This window comes from Drosophila takahashii, chromosome 2L (genome assembly GCF_030179915.1).
Source record: "Drosophila takahashii strain IR98-3 E-12201 chromosome 2L, DtakHiC1v2, whole genome shotgun sequence".
NCBI lineage: Eukaryota > Metazoa > Arthropoda > Insecta > Diptera > Drosophilidae > Drosophila > Drosophila takahashii.
In genome coordinates, this window is record NC_091678.1 from 1,145,092 (window position 1) to 1,171,268 (window position 26,177).

Sequence of the window (26,177 nt, forward strand, 5' to 3'; positions counted from 1 at the left end):
ATTTTTAAAACAAATAAATTAAATTAAATTGAAAACCCTCTTTTTAATATTCCAATACCATTTATAAACATAATCTTCTGTTTCCATTTATATTTTCTTGCTTACTTTTATTGAATAAACCTACGGCTAATTAAAACTATGAAAACTATCAGCTCCTCGCCTTCTTGTTGGCCTTGATCAGCTTGGCCTTGAGGGCCTTCACGTCCACCTTGCTGGAGGAGGAACCATCCTCCTTGCTCCTCGAAGAAGCCGCCTCCTCCGTGGGCGGCACAAAGTCCTTGTTGCGGCGCTCGTCCTGCCGCTTGGCCGCCTCCTTCTGCTTCTCGCTGCGCTCCTGGTGCCGCTTGGCCTGCTTCTGCTCCTGGTTGAGGAAGTACTCGCCGCTGGCCAGCTGCTTGTCCACCTTGCTCTCCGGCTGGCTGGGCGGGAAGGGGGTGTACTCCTTCTTCTGCTTCTTGACCTTCGGCTGCTTGCGTTTGCTGATGTTCTTGTTCTTGAATTTGGGCAGGAACCGCGACCAATCCTCGTTGGCCAGGCGGGGATCCTTCATGAGCTCCCGCTTGATCATCAGCGCCTTGATGTTGTAAATCGGATGGACATTGTTCATGGTTTCGAGCACAATGTCGCGCACCTGCTGGAGGCCCTTGTAGGGACCCAAAGCGGAGACGGTGTTTCCCTGGACGAGGACATAGCAATCGGTGAGCAACTCAATAGACTTGAGTGTGGCGCCATTGGGTCCAATCAAGCGCTGTCGCCGCTTCACAAACTTCTCCTTCTTGTGGACCAAATTGCCGATCTTGATGATGTCACAGCCGATATCGTCCTGGAGGCACCTCTTCGCCTGCTCGAAGGGCACACTGCGGGCCATCAGCTTGATCATGTCGCGCGCCTTGATGATGATGTAGGGGTCCCAGGTCTTGCGGCTCGTCCGCACCACCATGCTGCCCTCCATGAGGTCCAGCTCGGCCTTCAGGTGGTGCTCCTCCAGGCACTGTTCCACCAGGGGCCACACCTCCTTGAGATACCGCTCGCGGTACTTCGGGAACAGCGTGGCGAAGGAGCTCTCCTCCACCATCCCGTGCGGGTTGTCCTCCTGCCTGAAGGTCGGTATCTTCATGGACCACGCATTGTCCACCGGCTCGGTGCTGATTTTGGTCTCCTCTGCTTCGGAATCGCCCATTATTTCGGTTTTATTTTGAATTATTCGTTAACAGGTAAAAAAATAGTTGCACGCTGTTTTGGCTAGAGGTGGACAAGCATCGATGAAAACAATTTCTTGGAAACATCGATGTTTTTTGGCGACAGTCGATGTTTTTTTGGTCACATTAATAGGGGGATTCCCTAAACTGTTGAATTGCTGAATTGTTGAAAATTCAACAAAAAATTTCAGCAATTAAGGGAACGACCCAAAATGGTTCCTGTTGAATTTTCAAACAGCTGTTATTTGTTGAAAAATTTCACGGAACTTAAAGCATGTAAAATTTGATTTATTATTGCTAGTTACTCTCTAAAAGTGTTACCAAGGTAAAAAGAACCACAAATATGCTTTCTAAGTTGATTTTAAAATAAATAATGCGTACTGGTGATACTAAAATGTTACAGAGTTGCCACGACTTTAAAAAAAAGGTGACAACTCTGGCTTTTCAGCAATTCAACAAAATTTTCAGCAGCCCCGAGGCTGATGAATTGCTGAAATTTCTGAAAGTTGACTTTGTATGGAACAGCTGATTAACAGCTGACCAAAATTCAACAATTCAGCAATTCAACAGTTTAGGGAATCCCCCTAATATATTTAAAGAAAAAGTCGGAAAATTTGTATTTAATTTAAGTTTACTGTATTGACATGTTTTTAGATATTCAACTGGTGGTGTTGGAGGGAAGCGGCGGTGGATAAAGCGTTCCATGATACTATCCTATAATACTATAATGTGAATATGCTGATCACTTCAATATTGTTGATCAATTTTTTACTTGTTTTAGCAGAATAAAGCCTTGCTTTTTTTTGTTTTTAAATGAAGTATAAAAGTTTTTCAGTTGAATAATTACTACTTTGGAATAAATAACAAATTTCTTATGCATCCTATTTGCCTCATTCAAATTCAAATCAGTTCAACTTTTGCGCCAAAAAACTCAAACAAAACAGGCCCACAGGGTGCCCCATATTTGTCAAATTTTGCGACAAAAAACTCGCTTAGAGGTGGACAAACATCGATGCATCGATTGGGTTTTTTTCCGTTTGAGATTTTTTAGGGGGAAAGCTGAATTTTCATCTGGCCACACTGGAAACGGTGGCAATATTTTAAAGCAGCGGTCGGCACACTCATACAATTACATTTTGTTTTATATTTGTGTGAGTAAATTGTACGGGGCGGCTTAACAGTGTGTGTGCGCAGACCGCTGTTCTACAGTATACGTGGAGGCAGCGCTCGAGCAGAACAATTTCCTATGCTCACTTAATAGGACGCTGCCGACCGCTGTTTTAAAGTCTTACACATGGGTCGTCGAACACGACAGCTTCGAAATATTTGCAGCGACAGCAGCTTGGGGCTTGACAACTTACTGCATCGCCATTATTTCAGATGGAATGAATATTATAATAATTTTCCAGTGTTAGAATAATAAATAAAATACAATTTAAAAAAAATTAATAAAAAGTCTATTTTTATGCTGCTTCTTTTGGTGCCCTCGGAAGTATCCCATTTTGTGAAATATTTGTACCTTGGAGTTGTTTTGGACTCCAAGCTCAATCTTCTCTCACACATAAACCTACTCAGAGGCAAAGTAAAAGCTACAGAGAAGCGTCTAGAATGGATCCTAGGAAAGCACAGTAAACTGCAAAATAGCTGCAAGGTCCTTCTGATCAAACAGCTGATTACAACAATCTGGCAAAAAGATTCGGGGTCAATGCTTAACAATTCAGAGATTGATAATCCCGGACTTTAAGGGCGAGGAGGAATACTTGGAGCCATTAGAAGTTGAACAATCACCCACCTTAATCAACCTACAAACTCAATTGCTCACCCTTTCCACGCTCACTATCGCTAGGGTCACTGGGGCTTTGTATACACGGACAAACAATAAAAGCCAATTGTCTGAGAATATGCGCGAAGTTGAGAGAAGCCTACACCTACTCTTAGAAGACAACACCATGGATGCTAGCAACAACAACGCTTCAAATCCCATAGTAACTAACTCTGAGGCAGGTCCCCGCCACACTGTATTTCCTCAAAGGACACCAGCAACGTCTTTGCCATCGCTTTTCTCTTTCCTACACTTCTTTCACAATTCTCTACATATGGAGCAAGTTACACGTCCTATTACGGAACCGCAACAGGTATCTAACCAGGAGACTAATAACAGGGGCGATTAGTAAAAACAATGCATGCAAATTATGTTAATTTAAAAAAAAAAAAACATACTCAAAACAAACATACATGGAAGATACAGCTGGTAGCCCATTTTGTGAAATATTTTGCCGCATTTCTGATGAAAAATTAAAAAAAAATATATATATAAATAAAAATATTAAAAAATGTTAATATATTCACGTTTATTTGGCACAATTTTCGTGTGAGGTCTCTTGTGTATTTTCATGTGGTTCCACTGGTGCGACGCCGAGACAAACCTTTCCTTGCAAACACAGCATGACAGAACTTCTGCGCAGCTGGGTTTGGCTACTTGGGCTGGGCTTATAAACAAAGCCCAGCACCAAGTGCAAGGAAAGGCTTGCTCGGCGCGCTTTTTCCACATCCCCCCCCACAGCAGGGGCTTTTGCCGGTGGGGGGGTGCCTCCCGTGCATTTCTCCACACTCGCAACAAATGTGGAAAAATGGTTTTCCGTACTGCAAATAAAAAGTTGGATTGTTAAAATTATTAGATATTTGTGATTATATTGACTTACGACAGATTTTACCAGCTGAGACTTGCCGAAATACGGAGTATACGAAGTACTGGTAGAAGGCTGATTGTCTAATCTGATCTGCTCTTCTTCCTCCCCTATTGTTACTTCCATCACATCAATCACATCATCAAATCCATTTTAGCACTCGCGGACTCTGAGAGCTTGAGACAGACTGGGCCTTTTCAGCGGCTGGCGCTGGATCCGTTGTGTCTGTCGAAGGCGAAGGCGATGAAGGCGGCGACTGCCGGTCCTGGGGATCTACAGCGGCTGCGGCTGGCGCTGGATCCGTGCCTGTCGAAGGCGAAGGCGATAAAGGCGCGCCCGGCACCTTTACGGAGACCTCACAGAAGAGCGTCTTCTGGCCGCACTGTGCCACGCAGGTGTAGGTGGTGTTACTTCCCACCATCGCCAGCACTTCCGTCAACGGCTTTTTCAGAAATTTTTAGGCCGGAAGTTCCGCGGATGACCATTGGAACACTGTCGCTGATGGCGCTGCTGGTTTGGCTTTTAAGCCATCCAAAAACGCCTTTTTGATACATCTCATCTGTACTTTCTGTACCTCCGCCTACACCTCCTTCATCTGCTCCTGCCCTTTTTTTATCTGAGACTTGGTCTCTGTCCCATAGGCGAACCTGGGGCATTTAGCCTCCAGCCGGGGTACCGGTGCACCGCTTGATTCTCGTAAATTCTCCATTTTGACGCAAAAAAGTTTTTAATGTTTGTTTATGCACAAGGGACGAAGAAAACAGTATTATACATTTGTTTCCAAAACTTATGAATGGCTTTTTATCAGGTGTTCTATACTAATTAAATATTCATGAAAAGACATTAAAGGAAAATATTTTCCATGCTACTTTACTGTTGTCGATTGGGATATAATGGTTGTAGTGTCTTTTAATGGGTACCGTTTTTATCAAAACGTACCGAGGTTTAATTTCTTCGTCATGAGCAAAGTGCTGATCCTTCGTGAAATACTCAAACTCAATTTTTTTATAAAATTGTTTGGCCCACTCATACAGAAGCTTTGGCGAAGTTTTTAGATTGTCCTGCAGGGTTGATCGATAGGCATGTCTTTTCGCGGTCCCTCCGATTCCATCGCATGCTTTAAATTAAAAAAATATATATTTTTTTACAAGCCAATACAATTTATTATCAATTATTGAAAACATCATAAAGATATCTTTTACGGTTACAAAGCTATATCAAAAGGAGTGAGTGCACCTTTTTTAAAAAAAGTGCTAAAAACGCATTTTGTGATCCCTATAACTTCGTTGAAACTCAAAATTTCTCAAACCCGTTCAAATTAAGTTTATTTTGTGTCGTGAACCGGAAAAGTAAACAAGTTTGACAAAAATTTGACATTCGAATCAGGGGTGGCCCACTTGGGAGATTTTGATTTCCAGGGACCGAAAATAATGATTATTTTTTTTGAGTAAAAAATAAAAATCTCCATTTAATGATTATTTTGTAAGCGAAAAAAAATATCGCTCAGAAATAATGATTATTTTGTGAGCGATATAATTCGCTCAAAAATATCACTCAAAGTGTGATCGCATCGGTCATACTCGGAATTTTACAAAGATTTAAATGTGCTCTTGTAGGTAGAACCACGGAGCACATATTCACATTATTTTGACAGATTTGAATGTTAATTGTACTCACATTTTGAACTTTTAATATAAACTTTTGGCCCCTATAGAAAGAGCACTTCAATTCCGTTTAAATGACCCAAAAATGTTCTTAACCCATTAGCACCCTTTGAAAAATTAGGACATTTTCCTTTTTTCTTCTTTTCAGATTCCAACAAAAGGAAAAAACCGCATTCTGTATAGGGCATTGATTTTCGCAATGTCTTCGTACGACGGAAGAGACTTCCAAGTCATATACTTGAGAACATCAAAAATCGCGGCGGACATTAAATGGGTTAGGCCGATTTTAATCGCACTTATTTCTTTTTTTAAAGAGGAAGACATGTTGAAGAAATGCTTGGCTATAATTAGCGACAATTATAAAGGCAATGACTTTTTAAAACAAGTTTCGAGAGTTCCGTGGCTGTATGATTTGAAGCATTTGCAGGACGTGCACTTGCATCTAGATTACGTCATGGATCTTGCATACGGCACCACTTTCGGACGAAAAAATGTTATTGAAACTACGACTAATTTGCTAAAACGAAACTCATCTTCAGCGTCTGCCAAAAACGACAAAGAGATTAACCAAGAACAAATCAAGACGCTTGCGGTAGTTGCAAAAAAAATTTTTCAGGTCTGTACGGAGGACGAATTCCGCCCACATTTCGCCACGAATGCGTACCTGGAGAGGACTGGAAAATTCTGGAAGAGGAGTTTAGCCAATGCAATACTGGAGAAAGAAATTTCTAAGTCTGCCCTCAAAGCGCAAGCTGAAGAGCTTTTCTCTAAAGCATTCGTGACCTTTGCCCACATTTCCGGACGAATTGGAAATTGATCCGATCATCATCATCATCATCATCATCATCGCATAAAAGGTCCTTTTAAGAACCACCAGCAATTTCAAGAGACTAAAAAATTTTCAAAATAATTTTTTATAATTTTTGTGTACAGTGTGGGCTTGGCTTTCCATTTATTAACTTTTGATCTTCCTTTAGATCTCTGGAACATATACCTGCACTACAGCGCCACACTAACGGTGGGTTAAATAATTTAACCTTCTGAAAACTGCCTTCTAATCACTAAAAACATCTGCTCTTTTAGGTCGAAAAAGCTGGCTCTACATCCCTTCACCGGGCGGCTGATCCAAGCACCTATCCTGCTCCTCCGGGCACACCCAAAGTTCTAAATGACGTTGATGCTTCTGCAGAATCGTTTGTGGTGGGAAACCTTAAGAAGTACACCAGGGATCCCCGGAATCATCGGAATAGTTCATACCATCTTCTTAAGTCATTTTACTTATATATAAATGACATAAAGTCGTAAGGTTGATACAACTTTTTGTATTTATGCATACCTCTTGTAAACTAAAAACCGGGTTTTAAAAAGTTTATAAAGAAATCTCCTTCTTTAATTAACTCGATGTGTGCTCCGTGGTTCTACCTACAAGCAGAAATTTAAAACTTTGTAAAATTTCGTACAGAACGGCTGCAATCGCACTTTGAGTGATATTTTTAAGCGAAATAATATCGATTTTTCGCTCACAAAATAATCATTAAATGGAGATTTTTATTTTTTCACTTATAATGATTACGGTACCTGCTTATTTCATTAAAATCATGGCGACTCTGTAACAGCATGCCTTATTTAATTTACAAAAATATATTTTTAAGTCAGTGACCAATTATACAAAATATTATTATCGTTCCTTTCGTTGCTGAAATTGGTTGTTGAATTTTCCACAAATTCAGTATTTAACAATTTAACATACTGGGTATTCCCTAATCTGTTGAATTGCTGAATTGTTGAAAATTAATCAGAAAATTTCAGCAGTTAAGGCTAGTACTCAACCTAACAAAAAGTCGTCAAAAAGAAAACTGCATATGAAAATAACGTCAAGAAATTTGGTTTCATATTACTATCGTGATAATCACAAAATATCGATCTTACCAAAAGGTAATATTTAACAGAAATGTTAGGAATCACCGAACTGTTAGTCCTCTGCCGCTGGTCTGCCAATGTAAGAAAGCGTTGTATCCTAACATTTCTGTTAAAAAACGACCGAATCTAACATTCGTGGGTGATGGCAAATGCACGATAATACTATCGTGAGTCAAAAACATGGCCGCCCAACCATCGATATTAATATCGGCAAAACGCATTTTCCCCGATTTTCCCACAACCCAGAAAGGGTCACACGATTTTTGTACACCTAACTGAAAGCACGCAGGAATTTTCGGAGAAAGAAAAATCGTCGCAAATAAACATTTAACAAATTGTAAGGCCGTTAAACAATTGTACATCTAGTATATAAATATATAGTTAGGTAGGCTTATTAAACATTTGCTCGACCAAAGTGTCTGCGCATTGAGTCGCTGTACCACAAATTTTGGGGCGTGGACGTGAACGAAATCGGCACAAAGCCAATTAACTAGCGTAAATCAAAGAAAAATCAATACCAAGTGGCCGACATTGTTGTAATTGCTGTAGAAACGCAACTTTCTAGCATTTCATTTAGTTGCGGATCTAATTACGCATTTGTGAAAAATTGTGAAAATCAAAATGGCGTCATCTTTGTGTGCGTGGCAGGGCGCTGCCAACCTGCTTGGAAAAAGGAGAAACTGAGTAGCTTTCACTTTTCATTTGTCCTAAAAATCAATTTGGATTCAAACAAAAAGGTTAATAGACATTCGTGCTACAAACGTTGCAACAATTTGATGTTTTTAAAAATACGCTGAAATTTTAATTTTTTTTGTTGATTTTTTGGAGAGTGGACAGCGCTCAGGGCTGCACCGCTTATCGATTGCCGATAACCGCGAACACACGTCCGCATTTCCCAGTGCCTCAGAAAAAAACTAAAAATTGCAACGCGAACACGTTTTTCTGCTGCTCTTCAAAAGATACAAAGATAATTTTCTGCGAAGGGATTATTGGTTTACTGTCAGTTTTTCACAATAAAAGAAGACAAATCTCGCATTTTCTGGTGCCTGCGGTTGGAATTTGAACATCTTCGTTTCGAGAGTGAATTGTAGGGCTCTAGCATAGTTCTGTCCTGATAAAACACGTTCTCAGACCAAAGTTTTCTGCCATTTCTAGATACTTTTCTGATGGAATTACGTAATCAGTGGAAATTTAGTATCCATTAAGTCACGCACACCAACAAAGACGAGCGTCGCCACACGCACGCACGTACCAATACACACACACGCGGGCGCGTATGGTCATACCAGCACGTGTGGGAGAGAGACGGCAATAGGACGTAGAGCGTTGCCAGACCACACGCACGGAAAACAAAGGAAAATGGTAAGTTTTTGGTTACAAATAATAAAAGTACGTGTTTTATTTAATCTTTAAATTACATGTAAATAGCCTCGCATAGTGCCATTGCAATTGCTGAGGTGCCTGCGGGTGCTCTTGGACAACAATGGTGGCATTTTGAGTGCAGCCGAGGTGAAACGCATTTCGGGGTAAGTTCAGCACTAGCGCCCTCTGTCGGATTCTTACTAATACCTCTGTTTTTCCCCACACAGACTGATGGCCAAGTATTCAAAAAAACTCGTTTCGAAATGTGTCTATGTACAAATATTGAAATCTACCAAAACGGAACTGCTGGGCGACTTTATGGCCGTGGGCGGTTGGTCGCTGGTCTACACCTGGCTGAACGACGCCATCCGGGCGATGAACTGGCCGCTGGTGCAGGAGATCCTGGAGCTGCTGCTCCTTTCGCCCGTGGACGTCAATCGGCTGAAGATCAACTCGGCGCCCATTTTGGTCAAGGGTCTGTGCAAGGATGGCGGCAACGAAGGTGAGTTTCGCACACTTTTCGCTCTTGTTTAGACATGTTCAATCCTGTTTAGTCTTGTCGTATCTTGTTTTCGCGCATTTTTCATTGCCCGGGGATTACTAATTGCCTTTTTTCGACCCCGTTTTTCCAGGTGTACGCATTCTGGCCAAGCGTTTGGTTGAGCAGTGGCTGAAGATTGTGACTGAGAACACCAGCGTGATGGTCCAGCCTGCTGCGCCACAGATTGTGGCTCCGGTAGCCTCTGTTCCCGCTCCAGCTGCCGCTGTAGTTCCGGATTCGGCCTCCTCGTCGGACAGCACGGACAGTGCCGGCGCACCCGTGACGTATACCATCACCTCTGCGGCCAACAGCAGCAACTCCAACAGCATAACCATCAAGTGGAAGTCGTTGGTGGACAAGCCCGATGAGGAGACCGATTCTACGGCAGCAGCCCAGAAGGAGGAGCTCCTGGAAGACGAGTCCTCCGCAACGGCGGCGCAAGCATCCACCGATGTTAGTCTGGGCAAAAGGTCCAGTTTAGATGATAGTTGTTCGGCGGCGGAGGTTAAGTCCGGGGAGGACGTTGATAATAAGAAGCATAAGAGCGCCAAGAGCAGCGACAAGAGTAAAAGGTCCGAGAAGGAGCGCGAGAAGGATAGGAAGAAGGAGAGTTCCTCGAGTCACAGGTCCTCCTCATCTAGCCATAAGTCGTCGTCGTCTTCGTCATCCTCCTCCTCTTCGAAGAGTGGCTCCTCCAAGAGCTCCTCCTCCTCCTCGTCCTCTTCCTCCTCCTCCTCCCATCGCAGTTCCAGCGATAAGCACCGCGACAAGGACAAAGACAAGGCTCGCTCCAGTTCGGGTTCCTCCAGTTCGAGCAAGGACCGCGAGCGCAGCAGCGGTTCGTCCTCCTCCTCCTCGAATAAACACAAGTCAAAGTCCTCCTCCTCATCGTCGTCGTCCTCGAACTCTAGTTCTAGTTCGTCTAAAGATCGCAAATCGTCGTCTTCGTCTTCTTCGTCATCCTCCTCCTCATCCAAGCAGGAGAAGGACAAAGACAACAAGCTAATGCCTCCGCCAGCAGTGGCTCCTACTACTGCCACCACTTCCCCATCTCCCACTGAGGCACAGAAGCCCAGATCCATACCCATCATGTCCAGAAAGGCCTCCATTTCGATAGAGATTCGAAGGGACACGGAAAAGACGGCGACGGTGAAGACGTACCAGTCGAAATTCCGATCGCATGGTTTGACGGAAGAGGCGCCGCCCCCGCCATCGCGAAAGGGTCTCAAGAAACCCACGTCGTCGTCGACGACGGTTTCGGGTGCCACGCCTCCTGCCCTGCTAGCTGTACCGCCTCCAATGAAGCGCCCGTCGCCGCCGCCCCGGGATTCGCCCACCGAGAAGAAGGCCAAGATCGATATGAACAGCATCGCGGGACATGTGGAGCGGCCTGGAGCCGCCAAGCTGATAGCGCCCAAAAAAAGTAAGCATTCTGTGCCGAGAAACCCTACTAATGGTTTTCTTTCTTATCTATTTCACAGCCCTCGAAGAACTTGGTGGTTTTTGCTTTTGTGTTGTATCGATCGGAGTATCGAAAGTCTCGAACTCCGCCGTATTATTTGTTGATCTCTCTCACACACTTTTCTCCTCAAGGTGTTTAATTTTGCTTGGGGCGGGTCTTAAATTTAAATAGAGAGCAGCAGTGGGGATACTTTGCATTTTTACATATATTATTATATACGAATTGCTCGCAATTCGAGTGGTATATCCCCGGATCGAGACTGTAAATTAACCCTGTGATGATGTCGCGGTCCTTGGAATCTCTTGGCCACTGCGCATGCGCTGAGACCGCCGAAAACTAGAAAGAAATCTGGGGCACAGACGACGCCGCCGCTGCCGCTTGGTGTTAAGTATCCAACAAACCAAAAAAACTGAAATCTTGAACGTATTTAGCTTAGCTTAGCTATAAGGTATGTAGATTCACTTGGCCTAAGTAGCCGCCCCACCAAAAACTTACAAATAAAAATACGGTTTGCTCTAGAAAAATACGATTTTTCTATTGAATAAAAAAAGAATTTGAAAACGAGAGAATATTGACTTGAGCTGGCGGTTCTAGAAGTTTGGCAGGTGGATCAATCGGATCGCCATTACCACCCGTGGGCACGAATCCCAATCCCCCACCCAGCCATTGGCCTCGATTTTCACCAGGTCGTGCGTCACCCGAGGGTCGCCATACTGGTTTGCCTCGTTAGATAAGAAGGGAATACCCATTTCGACTTGGTAGTGCACCAGCCGGTGGATGCGTCAGATCTACGAAATGAGCGTTATCTGATCGCTGTGTTTATTTGTAGTTGGTTTTTTTTATGATTTGCTTAAGTAAATCTGTAATTTTTGTTTACTATGTGAGATTATAGGCTGCAAAATGTACACAATATTAAAAAAAAAAGTGCCTTAAAATTTTGAACTTAAAGAGCTTTGTCCATTTAACACTTTATAATAATAAAACCATTAAAATATTAGAATTGAAACCCCTTTTAATCTAACACAATGACAAACAACGATTTTTGAACATTCCTTATAAAATACTTAAAAATTAAATTATTTCTTTAGTTTCCAAATAAAATAATTAATATTGAAACATTTGCAGTCTTAAAGATTTTCAAAATAAAATATATTTTTGAATAAATAAAAGAAAATGTAAATAATTTTACAACTCAAAAACCTTTTACCTTCGGTTCTCCAATTTCATTTTTTTAAATTATGAGATCATTTCAGTTAACATGAGATATATTTATTTTAAGTTTAAGTTTCTAATAATAACTTAAAAAATATAAATACTGCCTATTAAGAAGGTTTCCCTTGCCATTTAAAGAAAAATGTTGAACTATAATAATAAAAAGGCAGGTTTTCCATGCTCTTGGGTTCAATTAGCCTTGGCATGTTTACTCTAGTAAAGACCCCAATTAGTAAAACTATTTTGTGGGTTATTTAGTGGGTGGTTAATTTATTTACTTTCCTTAATTTCCAGCAAAAGCAAAAACCACCAATTGGGCGATGATTCAAAGGAGACCATTTATTAAACAAACCAATTACTTGAGCAATTACTTATTACCTTTTTTATTCCAGTTACAACCCTGGTGGAGACCAATCTGTTCTCGGACGCCCTGGCCGCCTCCATCGAACCGAAGAAGGTGGTGAAGCGCAAGCGACCCAATTCCGCCACATCGCCCACGTCCAAGGATGCACCGTTGGCGCCTCTAAAGTTCTACCAGGACACGCTAGACGAGTCAAAGTCGGAGGAGAAGTCGGACGACAGCAGCAAGGAGAACGACGACGCCCGCTCAGCATCGCCTGGCAAGGACACGGATGCCGATGACGATGATATTCCGCTGAAGCGGGTCAAGGAGGACATCGAACAGAAGGTGCAGAAGGAGAAGGCGGCGGCGGGAGAAGCCAGCGAAGCGGGAAACACCTCCGATACGGCGGAGGATCTGCCGGAGGAGCCAAAGAAACCCGGTCCCGGCTGCGGACCCGACGGACCACCTGGCGTCCTAATGCTCCATCGCCGCAAGGGGCCGAAGAAGAAGCTCACCTGGCAGCCGGAGGATAAACTTACCCAGATCCGCTACTTCGAGGTCGATCGATCGGAGCGCGTGAATGTGATGAAGCAGACGTTCCTGGAGATGAAGAACCTGGAGCGTTTCAGCGAACGGGATGCTCTGACCATCGCTCGGCGTGGATTCGATGACACCATGGAGCCGCAAATGGAGTGGCGTCCTCTGATCGAAGTGGACAATGTGCCCGACCATCCGAACGGCAATCTCTCCAAGCAGCGACAGGTGCAAATGGACAGGGAGGCCACCACTCTACGTGCTCTCTACTTCTCACCCGACATGATTCCCGACAGCGCCGCGGAGGCGGAACTGGAGCCGCACTTTGCCCACGACATTCCCGTGATTCCCATGGATGATTTGACCGGAAATCCAGATGCTGTCAATGATTATAGTACGTTGGCCTGGCCCGAGCCCAAGGGATATGCACCCAGCGCGGGATTAGGAGCGAGTAATGGCGGATCCGACATGGGATTCGGCGACAACATGATGCAGGGACTGGGAGGCGCTCCCAATATGATGCAGAATCCCTTTGATCCCTTCATGGGACGACTGCCGGCTCCACAGGGCATGCCGCCGGGACCCGGACCCCCGCAAATCTGGCAGAATCAAATGGGCCCCGGTGGTCCCCCGCCCATGATGAGCGGTCCACCTGGCATGGACATGGGCGGCATGAACAACATGCCGCCGCCGCCGCAGAACTTTATGGGCAACCAGTTTGGCAGTCCAGTGCCGCCATTCGGAGGCGGTCCGCCGCCCTTCAATCAATACCCACCAATGATGATGAATGGCCCGGGACCGGGACCACCCGGCATGGGACCCAATGGCCCAGTGATGGGACCCAATGGTCCCATGATGAACGGGCCGCCGATGATGAATGGACCGCCGAATGGAATGGGACCTGGTGGACCCATGCAAAACGGCGGAGGACCAAGGAACAACAATAATAATAGAAACAAAAATAATGGAGGCAACTGGCGCAGCGGGGGAAACAATTTCCAGGACAACTCCGGCGGCAACTGGCGGTCAGCGGGATCTGGCTCCAATCGAGGAGGAGGAGGAGGAGGAGGCAACGGTGGAAACACCGGCATCTGCAAGCAATTCATGCGGGGCCACTGCAACATGGGCAAGAACTGCAAGTACGTGCATCCACAGAAGAAGCGGTAGGACTTGCCCGAATCTTCTGCGGAAGATTCAGCTGTATAGATCTCAGACGCAAAGCACAAAGGAGAAATCCCCCATGAAGACTGTAGCCAGGTTAGCCGCTACGCTAGTTAGTTAATCTAAGCGTGTATATATATGTATTTGGTATAGTTTCGTGTAGAGGCAGCGTATCCCTAAGTTATTTAGTCTAAGATTTGGCAGCATATTGTTGCTGTGTACTTATCTACCGAAGGCTCCATTCGAATTTTGTATGCCCCTCTCGCTAACTTCTTTATTATTCGGATTATTCATACAGTTACGTATTTATAAGTTTATAACTATACAATTAAAGACCAAGTCATATGATGAAAAAACGTAAAGTAGTTATTATTTGAATGACAAAAGGGAAAGTCGATCTTATTAATACCCTGGCAGAATAGATCTTATTGTGTGGAGCTTTGATTACATTTAAAAAAGGTTTTTAAATTAATTAATTTATTTTTTATTCATTCACTATATTCATCCATAAAAGTACGATTTATTTATAATGAAAGTAGCAGTGGTAATACCAAGAAAAGAAAAGTATACAAATATTTTAAATATTTGATATTTAAAAAAAATATATTTATAGGTATTTCGATCTGCCCTCATAAAAATTCCCTTCTAAAATTGTAAAATATTGCCTTTGATTTTAGTAAAATCACCTGTAAATATAGAAAATTTCTAGATTTAAAGGCAAATTTTCTAAAAACAAAAACACTTAAAGGCGAAATTTCTGAACAAAAGAAAGAAATTTATATGAGTGTAAAATTTTAAAATCTAACTAATTTGGTATTTAAATATTTTTGAGTCTTTTTTTAAATCCAAGAAAGCATATTTTTAATTTTTTTTAAACTCTTTTGAAGCTTAAATTAAATGTTTTTCCAATTTAAAATCCATAAAACTGTAAAAAATCAAAGATACTCTCTGCCGGGTGTTAAAATCGATTTGTTTTCAGGTGGGTATGCGGTCATCAGTGCTTGCACTTAACCTGGAACTTCTGGGGCTTCCGACCCACTATTTTCACTATTTTCACATTCTCTAATTCCGAAAATCCGAGTCTTCGTTTCAGTTCTGTGCATTTCATCAGCGCGTTGAGACCGGAGAGCCCAAGAGAACTGCTCGACTGCCCAACTATGAAGTTCCTCAGTGTGATAATCCTGTGCAGCTACCTAATCTCCGTTGTCAGTGGCCTGAGTTTCACGGTGACGTCGCGGATCTACATGGATGTGAAGCACAACAAGAAGCCGGTGGGCAGGATTACCTTTGGACTGTTCGGGAAGCTGGCTCCCAAGACGGTGGCCAATTTCCGGCACATCTGCCTGCGCGGCATCAACGGAACCAGCTACGTGGGATCGCGTTTCCATCGCGTGGTGGACCGCTTCCTCGTCCAAGGCGGCGATATCCTCAATGGCGATGGAACTGGCTCCATTAGCATCTACGGGGAGTACTTCCCCGACGAGGACAAGGCTCTGGAGGTGGAGCACAATAGACCCGGCTACCTGGGCATGGCCAATCGCGGTCCGGACACCAATGGCTGCCAATTTTATGTTACCACAGTGGGCGCCAAGTGGCTCGACGGGAAGCACACCGTTTTTGGCAAGGTGCTGGAGGGAATGGAAACCATTTACGCCATCGAGGATGTGAGTATTCCCATCAATAGAAATTTAATAGAAGATTTATTTTGAGTCTTGAACATTCGATTTAAATCCCTTTTTATTAAAGAGTGTTTTGTTTACTCTTTAAATTAAATATGACAGAAATAGGACGTACAAAAAATAATATTCCATGTATTTTTTTTTCAAAAATATGATAAAAAACTTAATATTATTACATTATTTTGGGTAAAAAATACATCATAAAAAATTAAATTGAGTTAAAAAAACAATGACAAAGATCTTTTTTGAGGAATCACAGTAAAATGTTAATAGAAAAATTGGAAAATAAATTTATCACATCTTGCACCTTTTCGTTAAATTATTTTTTAGCATAAATATTTTTGTATAAATTTTTAAAATATTTTGTCAAAATATTGCAACTTTGCTTACACCTTATAAGACTTAATTACAGACAAAGTTTATTGCATTCTTACCAAAATTAATATTATATTAAAAACCATCAAAAATCTAAAGTTTCAGACCATTACTGATTACTTTTCTACTCCAGGTGAAAACGGACACAGATGACTTTCCCGTGGAGCCAGTTGTGATCTCAAACTGCGGCGAAATCCCCACGGAACAGTTTGAATTCTACCCGGACGACTTCAACATTTTGGGATGGATAAAAGCGGCTGGTCTGCCCGTGACCAGTTCCTTCTGCGTGCTGCTCATCTTTCACTATTTTTTCCGACAACTCAACATGTATTGCTAGGGCTATCGTATAAGCTTTATTTTACTGCACATAAGACTAAGAAGCCCACCCATCCACCCATTTGCTCCAAACGAAAGCCCACAATAAATGCATATACAATTTCAAGATAACCCTAGGCGACGATGACGCCTTTTAGAAGAACGGGAAGTGTAGGACCCATGTGCAACTAGGGATTAAAAAATAGAAAATTAAATTATAAAGACAGTCCAAAGTAAAAACTACTCACATCGATAAACAGATAGTCCTCCACCAGCTGATCCTTCACATAGAAGCGCGACTCTGGCTTAAAGAATCCGACCATGGTAACGTCCACTCCGGAATAGTTCGACAGGCAGCCGGAGAAGATCTTGGCCAGGGTGAAGTGGTGCTTGTGATCCGGATAAACGGAGGGATTGAGGCTGTTGTAGTACTCCTCGATCAGCCGGCGATCCTTGGGCGCCAGATCTCGCTGGTGCTTGACCATGGTGTCCAGGTCGAAGGAGTGGGCGTGCTTCAGCTTGGGATCCTGTTCCGCGTCCAGCAGACGCTCAAACATATTCCTATACTTTTCCTTGAAATACTCGAGCGCCGTGCACTTCTCAGCCCAGAAGGAGAATTTTTTATCGGCACTAAGGGAAAGGTATTTTTTTTATTTATTGAAATTATTTTTTAATTGACTCAACATAGGCTATAATATTTAAATCAAATAAGATAATACAATTTTAAACTATTGCTGTCCCCAATAAATTTTTAAAACATATGGCCTATTAAAAAAAATTATTATTAGGTTATGAATTCAAAAATTTTTAAAAATTGTAAAATTATAAAAGAAGATAATATTTAAATCACATAAGATAATACAATTTTAAATCATTGCTGTCCCCAATAAATTTTTAAAATATACGGCTAACATATTAAACGATAATATTAGGTTAGAAATTCAAAAATGTTTAAGTAATTTATAATTATAAACAAAGATCTATTTTTAGGGGAGAATTTGACAAAAAGGAAAATATTTCGATTTAAGAATCAAAAATTTAAATTGAATTTCGGAAACGATTCATAAATTAGAACTTAAATATATTATTTTTCAAAATATGCAAAAAATGTTTATTTAATTAATAGAATTTCTATCATTTTACTGCTTTGTATACCAGTTTCCCTATCCTACACTTACTGCTTGGGATCCTTAACGTTAAAGTCCACATATAAGCCTGGAATCCTAACAGCCGTGCGAGCGGCTGCAATGAGTTTTCCGGGTCCGAAGAAGTGGAGCTTGAGCTGAAACCGCCGAACACTGTTCCTGGTCAGTGGACCCAAGTCGAGGACGTAGCCGTGCTGCTGGCAGGGAATGGGCTGAACCGTGAAGTGCTTCACCATGGCCGGCTGCTTGAATCCCGGAGCCTTGTGCATCTTTTGGTAGGTCTGATAGACCTGCTGATGCACCGCATACAAGTCGGGATTCAAACGGAGTCGCTTCAAATACCTTTCCGCCAGTATTAGTTGCCTCAAAACAGTGGCATGTGGAAGTTCCTGGTTGTTATTGACCATCACGTAGGTGTGGACCATGCGAAAGAGTTGCAAATCGTGCTGGTCCTTCCGATCGGAGGACATTTCCGATTCGCTGGAGGAGAGCAGGGAGAAATCCTCGCTAATGGATACCTTATCCTCCACCTGGTTCTCCTCCTCACCTTCCGCGCGTTTCGGTTCCTCATCAACCTCTGTGATGGAGCGAAATATCTCGTAGTGGTAGATCCTCTGCAGCATTCGGTACTCCTCCTCCACCTCCAGCGGATCCATTGGAGTGCTTGGCAGCGGGGATACCATGTCCAGCATGGGCATAACGCCCTGTCCGCGCAGCCAAAAGTAGCTGGAGTCACTGTTGTTGATCATCGCCCCAAAGGAGTGCTTGAAACTCTCGCTGAATCCCAGGATGCCCTTCACCCGGATCTGATTCGCTCCCAGTGGCTCCAGGTTCATCATGTCGCTGGTCATCATCTTGCAGTAGCCATCTACCAGACGCTTCTCGTGGGGTTGATCCTTTGGAGGCGGCTTCTTCACCTCGACGACAACCAACTGGAGGGGATACTTGGTCACGTTGGTGACACGCACCGTCGTATCGAATGACTCGTACCAGGGCTAAAAATAAGATATAACGGAGAAATATTTAATTATTAGATACCAGCAGCAGAAGATCCTTAAAAACCGTAAAATTAAGTTTATATAATAATTTAGAAATAATTTAACTCTTAAACATTTAAAAATAGCTACTCTAATATTATTAAGATTGATCTGTTTTTCTAAAGATTTGAAGAAATCGAAAATATAAATAAATAAATAAATTGTAGTATTGTAGTAAGAGTACTATAAAAGTTCCTGAAGAATTTGCGAATTATTTCGAAAAATTATTCAATTTATTAGTTCTACGATACCATCCTTTTTTTTAGGAAGGCCCTAATTTACATGGTGTTTTCTCTTCTTCCGAAAATTCCCCTAAATTTAATTGCTGAATAATATTTAAATACAAAAATATTTCTACAAATATCTATTGATATATTATTTAAAAGTGTCTATCTTTCTTAAGATTTTCAAAATTTTGTTTGGTAAAAAATTCATATAAATTCTATAACAAGTTCTGAAGAATTCCCGAATTATTTTAAAAATGTATCCAATTAAGTGGTTTAAACTCTAATTTAAAACCTACCTTGATGCCCATGTAGATGCTGTCCTTGTGGAACTTGATCTTCTGCGGCAGATTGACCAGCGTGACGGTGAATCGCTGACTTCGTCCGCCCAGGAGGCTTAACTCGAAGACCGATCGCATCTCGTGGCTCCGTCGGATGTGCGGCAGATAGAGCTTGCACTCCAGATCCGCATTCTCGACGATACCGCGCTTTTCGTAAAAGTAGATGTACCGACTGGCAAAGCAGTATTCGGAGGAGGCCTCCGACCACCGATCGCTGGAATCGAGATGCAGGCGATTGAGGATGTCCGAAATGGTTTCCCGCACCACGCTCGACGAGCTCTGATCCCTGTCCTCCTCCTGCTGCTGATCCTCGGGAGGATCCTTGGGCGGGTAAAGAAGAGGCCTGTGCTTCAAGTCCATTTCGTTGATGACCTCTTCTAAAATCTCCATTATAAAATCGCCATGCTCCTCGAAGCGACGAAACTGACAGCGGCACTCCTGGTATCTCTTGGTCATATTCGGCTGATCCTCGCAGCTGAAATCGTACTCCAGCATGCGCAGAATCTCGGAAAGGATATCGGCTGCAATGCCATCGGGATCATCCTCGTCGCTCACGAACACCTCGGTGGTCTCCAGCCTTCTCCACTTGAACTCCGCTGGCATGCAGCCTTGGTTGACCAGATTGATGCTACTATCGTACGGTTTGCCGCGATCGAAGAGGACCAGTTCCGGCTGGAGGATCACCACATCCGGCACCATTATGGCTACTCGGAGGGGCAGTGACTTCAGTTGCCTGCCCATCGCCATCACATTGATTCTACCCTCGATTTGGCGGCACAGTAGAGGCTTTAAAGCTCCTCTATTGAGGATCACAAAGATCTCCTTTCGCTCTGCGCCATTTAGGCTGATCTGAATCTCTTTTTCGTACGAGTGCTCGTAGTATTCCTTGATCCTAAAGGGGCCCGTCTCCTGGAGCGTTACCTCGTGGATGGGCACCGAGCAGGGATTCACCAGCAGTGGCGTTTCCACATAGGAGCGTTCTTTCAAGGGCTCACAGCGCTTGTAGTTGAAGTTTACCTATAGGAATTTATAGGAATTAAACATGATCTTAAAATATGTTTTAAAATGTGTAGGTAACATTTTAATTAATATAGAATTAATTAAAGTTATATCTAAAGAATATTAATTATGGAATTTTAAATGAAAAAATATTAATTAAGAAATGGGTTTAATCGACAGAATATCTATGAGGTAATTAAAATAAAATAAAAGGTTGGAGGCGAGTTTACCTATAAGATTTAATGTAAGAGTAATGTAAACCTGATTAAAATAAAATGTGTAAGAATAATTTTAATAAATTAAGAGTTTTTTATCTAAGAATATTAGTTATGTAGTGTCTTAAATCATCATATTTAAAATAAAATAAATAAAAACTTTAATATTTTAAGGTTACTGTATTTGATTCTTTAAAGGGACTAATGGAAAGATTGTTTTATTATATATCACCAAGTTTTTTGCAAAACCATTTAATTTTTAAATCTTTATGAAGTTATGTTAAATCGTTAGCGATTGTTTCTATAATATTCCCCTATTTATTAGATAAAGAAGTAAAAGTTACCTACCTGCTTGGGAATCCAAGTCAGCTGACAGTCCACAAACTCTGCCGAGGCCCTGATCCTTATGATGTGCTTTCGCTGTGGGTACTTTTGATCGATGACCTGCAGCAGAAAGTCGCCGGTGGCGTGTCCCTCCACATAGGAGCTGGCCATGATCTCCAGCTGATTCTCGCAACTGGGCGACATGTAGAGGTTCTTCGGTTCCATGTCGAATCGCGAGGTCAGGGCGTTGGTGGAGCACCCCGATGTCACATTGGCCCCCGGGCCATAGGTATTCAATCGGATAATGAGAATCCGGTAGGCACGACGTCCCTTGTTGATCACCCGAATGGGAAAGCGGTGCTGGTAGAAACTCTCCTGGAACTGCTCCTTTGTATCGGTGTACAGCAGTCCGGCATCGAAACCCTTTCGGATATCGGGCTCAAAATAGAGTGGTACTCCCTCCACCAGAAACGTGATGGGCAGCATCATCACATTGTCAAACTGCAGATCTATATAGAGGGTGTTCTGGTACAGATCGGGATCCGTGAACAACGAGACCAGGGTGGTGTACATGCTCTGTCCAGAAGAGGCCAAGGCTCCGCCCCTCAATGTCAGATACTGGTATTCTATGTCTTTCTAAGAGGAAGATTTAAAAAGAGGTGTTAGTTTAGAACCAGAAATAAGGTAAAAAGGCATTATCGATATTTACGATATTTTTATAGCATCGATATTTATCGAAAATACTTTTAAAACATCGATATTTATCTAAAATATCTGACTCTTACCAGTCTCATACTGAGTTTGGTGTGCGTGGGCGTATAGTTGTCGATATAGAAGTGCACCACGCTCTTTTCGTAGACCTGCAGGCGCTTGTGAACGTACATCGGCGTAACCCTAATTTCCGTGGGCAGAACGTTGGCAAAGAGATGGAAAGCATAGGGTCGATTGGCGCCTACAATTTTGACCAGACCAGATAGACGGGTGCTTCCCAGCGAGCGGAAGGTCACCGCACATTTGGCAGTTATTTCCGATCCGCCGTCAATGAAGAACTTCCAGGTGCCATCGCGAAAGGTCATGTCGGTGGGCTGTTAAAAAATCAAAGATGATGAGTACGAGATCCGGCTCGAAGGACCAAATGTTGGGAAATTTGAGAGGTTACTCACAATGACATCATAGTGAATAAAAGCGCCTATGATAGAGCGGTTGGAAAAGGTCATCTCGAAGTCGTAGTCCTCGCCAGCATAAATGGTGCGATGTGAGAGGTCCACCAGGTTGGACCACAAAATCTCGGGAACAACGCAGTTGTACTCAAACCACAGTTTCGAGCAGAGGAACTCTGACTTCACAAGAGTCTTCATAATGGGATGATCATCACTGGAAGGATCCATGGAGGAGGTCGACACTGCCGGACAAATTCGCACGGACAGCGATCGATGGAAGTAGCCCACCTTGTTGGGCACCAAAAGGATGGTGATGCTGCGTCCGGTGTTTGGACGCAAATAGATTATCTCATTGTCGCAGAACACTTCTCTCGGATCGCTGGGCACAGCGTTCCAGTCCATGAATATGTAGTTGTTATGCTTGGTAAATACTGAGAAATACTTGGTGTTGAGCAGACCCATTAGTGCCTCCTGGATAACTCGACGATCCGTCTCCGATTTGTCAAAGATCTTCTGCTTCTTCAGGTTGGTCAGCAGATGGGCGGCCATCTGTGGAATGGGTTCTACGAGGGAAATAGAAAGATCATTGATGTGTGTGATCATTCATCATTCTTAAGTAGAGCTTGAAAAATATCGACATTTCGATAATTTCGAAATTTTTCAAAGATCAATTTTAATTGGAAACATCGATGTTTTTCTGTCTTTTATCATAACATAACATAATCCTTGAAAAAAATCGATATTATCGATACGATATTGTGAAAATATCGAAAATATCGATATTTTTGAAGCTTATCTTAAGCAATCTTAAGCCTCACCCATCACTTCCTCCTCAAACTCCAAACTGTAGACGGACTCGCTTCCTTTAACCGACTTCATAGACAGAATCTCTGACTCGGTGGTCGTGAGACGGATCTCCCTGTGTTCTTCTGGCTCCTGATTCTGCAGATCCTCGTGCACTTGCTGCAGATGTCGTATGGGATCCCTCACCGTGATGGGCAGCATCTCCGTGGAGTTGCGTATATTGAGTACCAGCGGTGTTTCTTCACCATCATCGGTGGCCTTCACCTGGAGCGTAATGGGCACCGCCAGGGGATTCATGAGCAGCATGTAACGCTTTTGGGGCACGGCAATGGGAATGCTCCCAAACTCCACCAGTTGCGGAAAGGTGCGCAGTTGCACCGGCTGTCCTGTGCCTCTAAAAAAATATGATTGTTTTTAAACCATGGTGATGGAAGGTTACTAATCCATATAGTTACTTGATCAACACTTTGTAGTGGGCTCCATTCTCCACCTTGAAACGCAGCGTGTTTTGAAAACGGGCGGGAAACAAGGAGTAGAAGGACACATTGAAGATGCCACGGGTGCAGGGCTCCAGCAGGAAGCCTTCAGAGGGCGTCACCCGAATGCCACAAACATCCGGTTCCGAGCAATCCTTGTAGACCACTTTGGCAGGCACATCTGTGGAAAAAGATTGTTTCATCAAAAATAATATTAAAATCTTTATTATATTCTCACCATCAACATTGAGAACTTTGATCTGGGCGCAGTGCTCTTCGCCCAGGTAGATCTTCCGGAAGTCGACCACCTTCGGATGGAACTCCATGTCGATGCCACCGATTAAACCAGACAAGATGATGTTGTGCGATTCAATGCATTCCTCGGCGTCGCTGAAGCAAAATGTGACCCGAGTACGCTGAAAGTACGGTGGCTCCACCTCATCCGAAAAGGGATTATTGGCATCGTAGCTGGGTCGAAAGACCAGCCTGATCTCGGTCGAAATTCCCGCCGAGATTCGGGTGGGCACACTGAAGTCAAAGTGCTTCACCGCCTCGGCATCAATCCGAACATCCTGAACACTCCTGTGCTCCTCAAAGTCGTAAAGCAGGATGCTGTGCATGCTGACGGCATCTTCGATCAGTTTGCTGGATAGCCTTTCTTCCTTATCGAGACTATCGCTATCCTTTCTATCCACCACTGTGGTAGTTGGTTCCGTGTAAAACTGCCCAGAGATCATCACTTCGTGCGTGGTCTCGTTGCACACGGTCACCGATCGCACTTCCTCACGCGAAAACTTGGTCATTCCGAAGACCACACTTCCCAAATTCAGGTGCACGGCCATCGACTTGGGCGTGAAGACAAACATTACGGGTTTTGGGGGCACTGCGAATGGATTACATATCCTTAATCTATTTATAAAAGATGGTATACTTACACACTCCAAACTTTATGTTGAAGAATCCCCTGTAGACATTTAGCTTCTTCGGCTGGATGACTAGAAAAAGCTTGGCATAATCCCTGGGCGGCAAAATATCCTTATTATTGTCACTGATTTCCAAACCCCGATTGGTGCTGCAGAAGGATATTATGAAGTTCTAATACATATTAAGAAACCCAGAAAGAAAAATTGGTCCCTCGACCCGTATTTCATAGAGCATTAGGCCTTGAAATTAGTTAATGCCATACTCACTTTCTGTATCGCACTCGAACGCGATCTTTGGTGGGGTTGTAGATGATCATTTCGTAATGGGTCTTGTTGCCGGGCACACAGCTGGGAAAGGTAATAGTGTCGCTGATCGAGGGATATTTCAGCTTGTCCAAAACTGCGAAAAAAGTAACATTAAGAACATGGTTTAATTTTAATAGCAAGCGGATACCAATTATGGGCACTTGGAAGATGATGTTTGGGTGAAAGCACTCGACCAGGATGTGGCGTCGTCTGTTGATATCTCGTTTGGAAGTGGTTCGGATCCAGATCTTAACCTCCACGGACTCATCGGTGTCCAAGTAGCGATGTAGCTCCAGTTCCGGTATGGAAATGGACGTATCTTCGGGACTGTCGGTGGTTATGTTGATCAAACGGGGATACTGCAAATATATATTCATGAATAAAATATTAATAATTTAAATTAGTTATTTCTTATAACCGGAAAAATTATTGTTTCAGAATATATAATTTTATCAATGTTATGATTGCACTAAAAAACTAACAAAATATATAAAAAATAAATAAAATTCAAAGAAAAATTAAAATATTTTGTGTTATTTTGTTCACTTACCAATCCTGTATTTTTAATGTTGAGCGACAGCCCGTAAGTGTTATTGACCTTAAAGCATTTGTGGTGGATCATCATTCGCGGCGTGATGTGCAGCGATTCCACCATGTTCGAGTACTCACTGTAGTCTGCAAGCAGGCGACACAGGAGGCAACTTAAATACCCTGCTATACCAAATACCCTGTAATCTTACATTCCCTGGCAATGCAGCATTGAAATTGGCGACGCATTTTGCTGTTGCGTCCTGCCGATTTTGAAACTCGTTCCTTGGAGTTTTTTCCAATCCTAGCCTCTGCTCCCGAGGGCAATCTCGAGGAACTCGGCTCCGCTTGAGACATTTCGGCATGTGCTGTGTTCCCTAAAATTCAAAAACCTAAACAAAATATATTTTATAGTTTCGATTGGATTTGATATAAATTCAAAGGCCTGTGCTCACCACATTTTGCTTATCATGTTTTTCCAACGAGATGGCAACATTTCCGGTCACTATTCACCACAGTGGCGGTTTAAGATTTGAAATTTAAAAAAAAGGGGCTCGTTCGTTTGTCTTGTCTTTTGTTAATTAAATAGATATGTGGTTTGGCAAGAATACGGTATTATTTTTATATATTTTATCTATACCTCCCAATCAGGGGTCCTTTTCCTTTAGTTGCCTGCCATGGGCCGTTGTTTTGGCAAAACAATTTCAATTTGGCAAAACCCAACGCAGCATGAGCACCACAAAATGTCGAACGTGTTGCAGCCTCTTCTTTTTGCTTGACCTCAACCACAGTTTCATCGAAAAACCCATTTACACAGCAAGAAAATAAAAATTTTAGAACATACAATTTTTAAAAATTTAAGAAAAGTATGTAAAGGTAAGTTTCTGAAATTAAATTATTGTAAATAATCAATGAATTAAAAGTTTCTTTTGGAAAAATTGGTTAAACGTTTAAAATTAATAATTAATCAAGAGAGATGGAAATATGTTGACATTTTTGATGGCTCCATCTAGCGGCTATTTAAATGTTTGCTCATAACTTTTGAATGAATGGTCCGATTTAAAAAATTCAAAATCGGCTGATAACTGAGTGAAAACCTTTGACTCCCTTTTTTTACAGTGTAAAACCAAAGCAATCCCAACCGCAGAAGCTGCCAATGCACAACAAAGTCCGGCTGCTTGCCTTATTTATTTGCTGGTTCGTCCGAAGAACTCCACCTCCTGCTCCTCTTGTCTCCCCAA

General features: G+C 42.7%; 4 protein-coding genes and 1 long non-coding RNA gene across 6 annotated transcripts; 2 read left to right on the plus strand and 3 right to left on the minus strand.

The window, feature by feature from the left end:
* Positions 1-75: 75 nt before the first annotated feature.
* dbe (KRR1 small subunit processome component homolog dbe) lies at positions 76-1,269 on the minus strand. Its single transcript, XM_017155948.3, has one exon. It carries the CDS (start codon positions 1,178-1,180, stop codon positions 149-151), a length of 1,032 nt encoding a protein of 343 aa, XP_017011437.1. The 5' UTR covers positions 1,181-1,269; the 3' UTR covers positions 76-148.
* Positions 1,270-3,450: 2,181 nt separating this feature from the next.
* On the minus strand, positions 3,451-4,213 carry LOC138911977 (uncharacterized). Its single transcript, XR_011417611.1, has 3 exons — positions 3,902-4,213; positions 3,549-3,842; positions 3,451-3,483 (listed from the first exon to the last, which is right to left on the minus strand). It is a non-coding gene; the product is annotated as an uncharacterized lncRNA (long non-coding RNA).
* A 3,488-nt stretch (positions 4,214-7,701) lies between these two features.
* On the plus strand, positions 7,702-14,437 carry PNUTS (Phosphatase 1 nuclear targeting subunit). Of its 2 annotated transcripts, none has more exons than XM_017156031.3 (6): positions 7,702-7,807; positions 8,626-8,832; positions 8,899-8,996; positions 9,060-9,334; positions 9,465-10,796; positions 12,440-14,437. In XM_017156031.3, exons 2-6 carry the CDS (start codon positions 8,830-8,832, stop codon positions 14,089-14,091), a joined length of 3,360 nt encoding a protein of 1,119 aa, XP_017011520.2. In that variant the 5' UTR covers positions 7,702-7,807; positions 8,626-8,829; the 3' UTR covers positions 14,092-14,437. The 2 variants fall into 2 exon arrangements, with proteins under 2 accessions (XP_017011520.2, XP_017011521.2); XM_017156032.3 differs by having other exon boundaries at positions 7,714-8,557.
* A 764-nt stretch (positions 14,438-15,201) lies between these two features.
* Positions 15,202-16,476, plus strand: ninaA (neither inactivation nor afterpotential A). Its single transcript, XM_017156058.3, has 2 exons — positions 15,202-15,749; positions 16,273-16,476. The coding sequence occupies exons 1-2, from the start codon at positions 15,243-15,245 to the stop codon at positions 16,474-16,476; spliced, it is 711 nt and encodes a 236-aa protein (XP_017011547.2). The 5' UTR covers positions 15,202-15,242.
* LOC108067158 (uncharacterized) lies at positions 16,316-25,371 on the minus strand. Its single transcript, XM_017156057.3, has 15 exons — positions 25,149-25,371; positions 24,959-25,083; positions 24,557-24,767; positions 24,370-24,502; positions 24,115-24,251; positions 23,418-24,062; positions 23,159-23,360; positions 22,718-23,097; positions 21,903-22,462; positions 21,525-21,824; positions 20,764-21,375; positions 19,160-20,218; positions 17,633-18,594; positions 16,703-17,084; positions 16,316-16,642 (listed from the first exon to the last, which is right to left on the minus strand). The coding sequence occupies exons 1-15, from the start codon at positions 25,291-25,293 to the stop codon at positions 16,589-16,591; spliced, it is 5,907 nt and encodes a 1,968-aa protein (XP_017011546.2). The 5' UTR covers positions 25,294-25,371; the 3' UTR covers positions 16,316-16,588.
* Between the last annotated feature and the right edge of the window lie 806 nt (positions 25,372-26,177).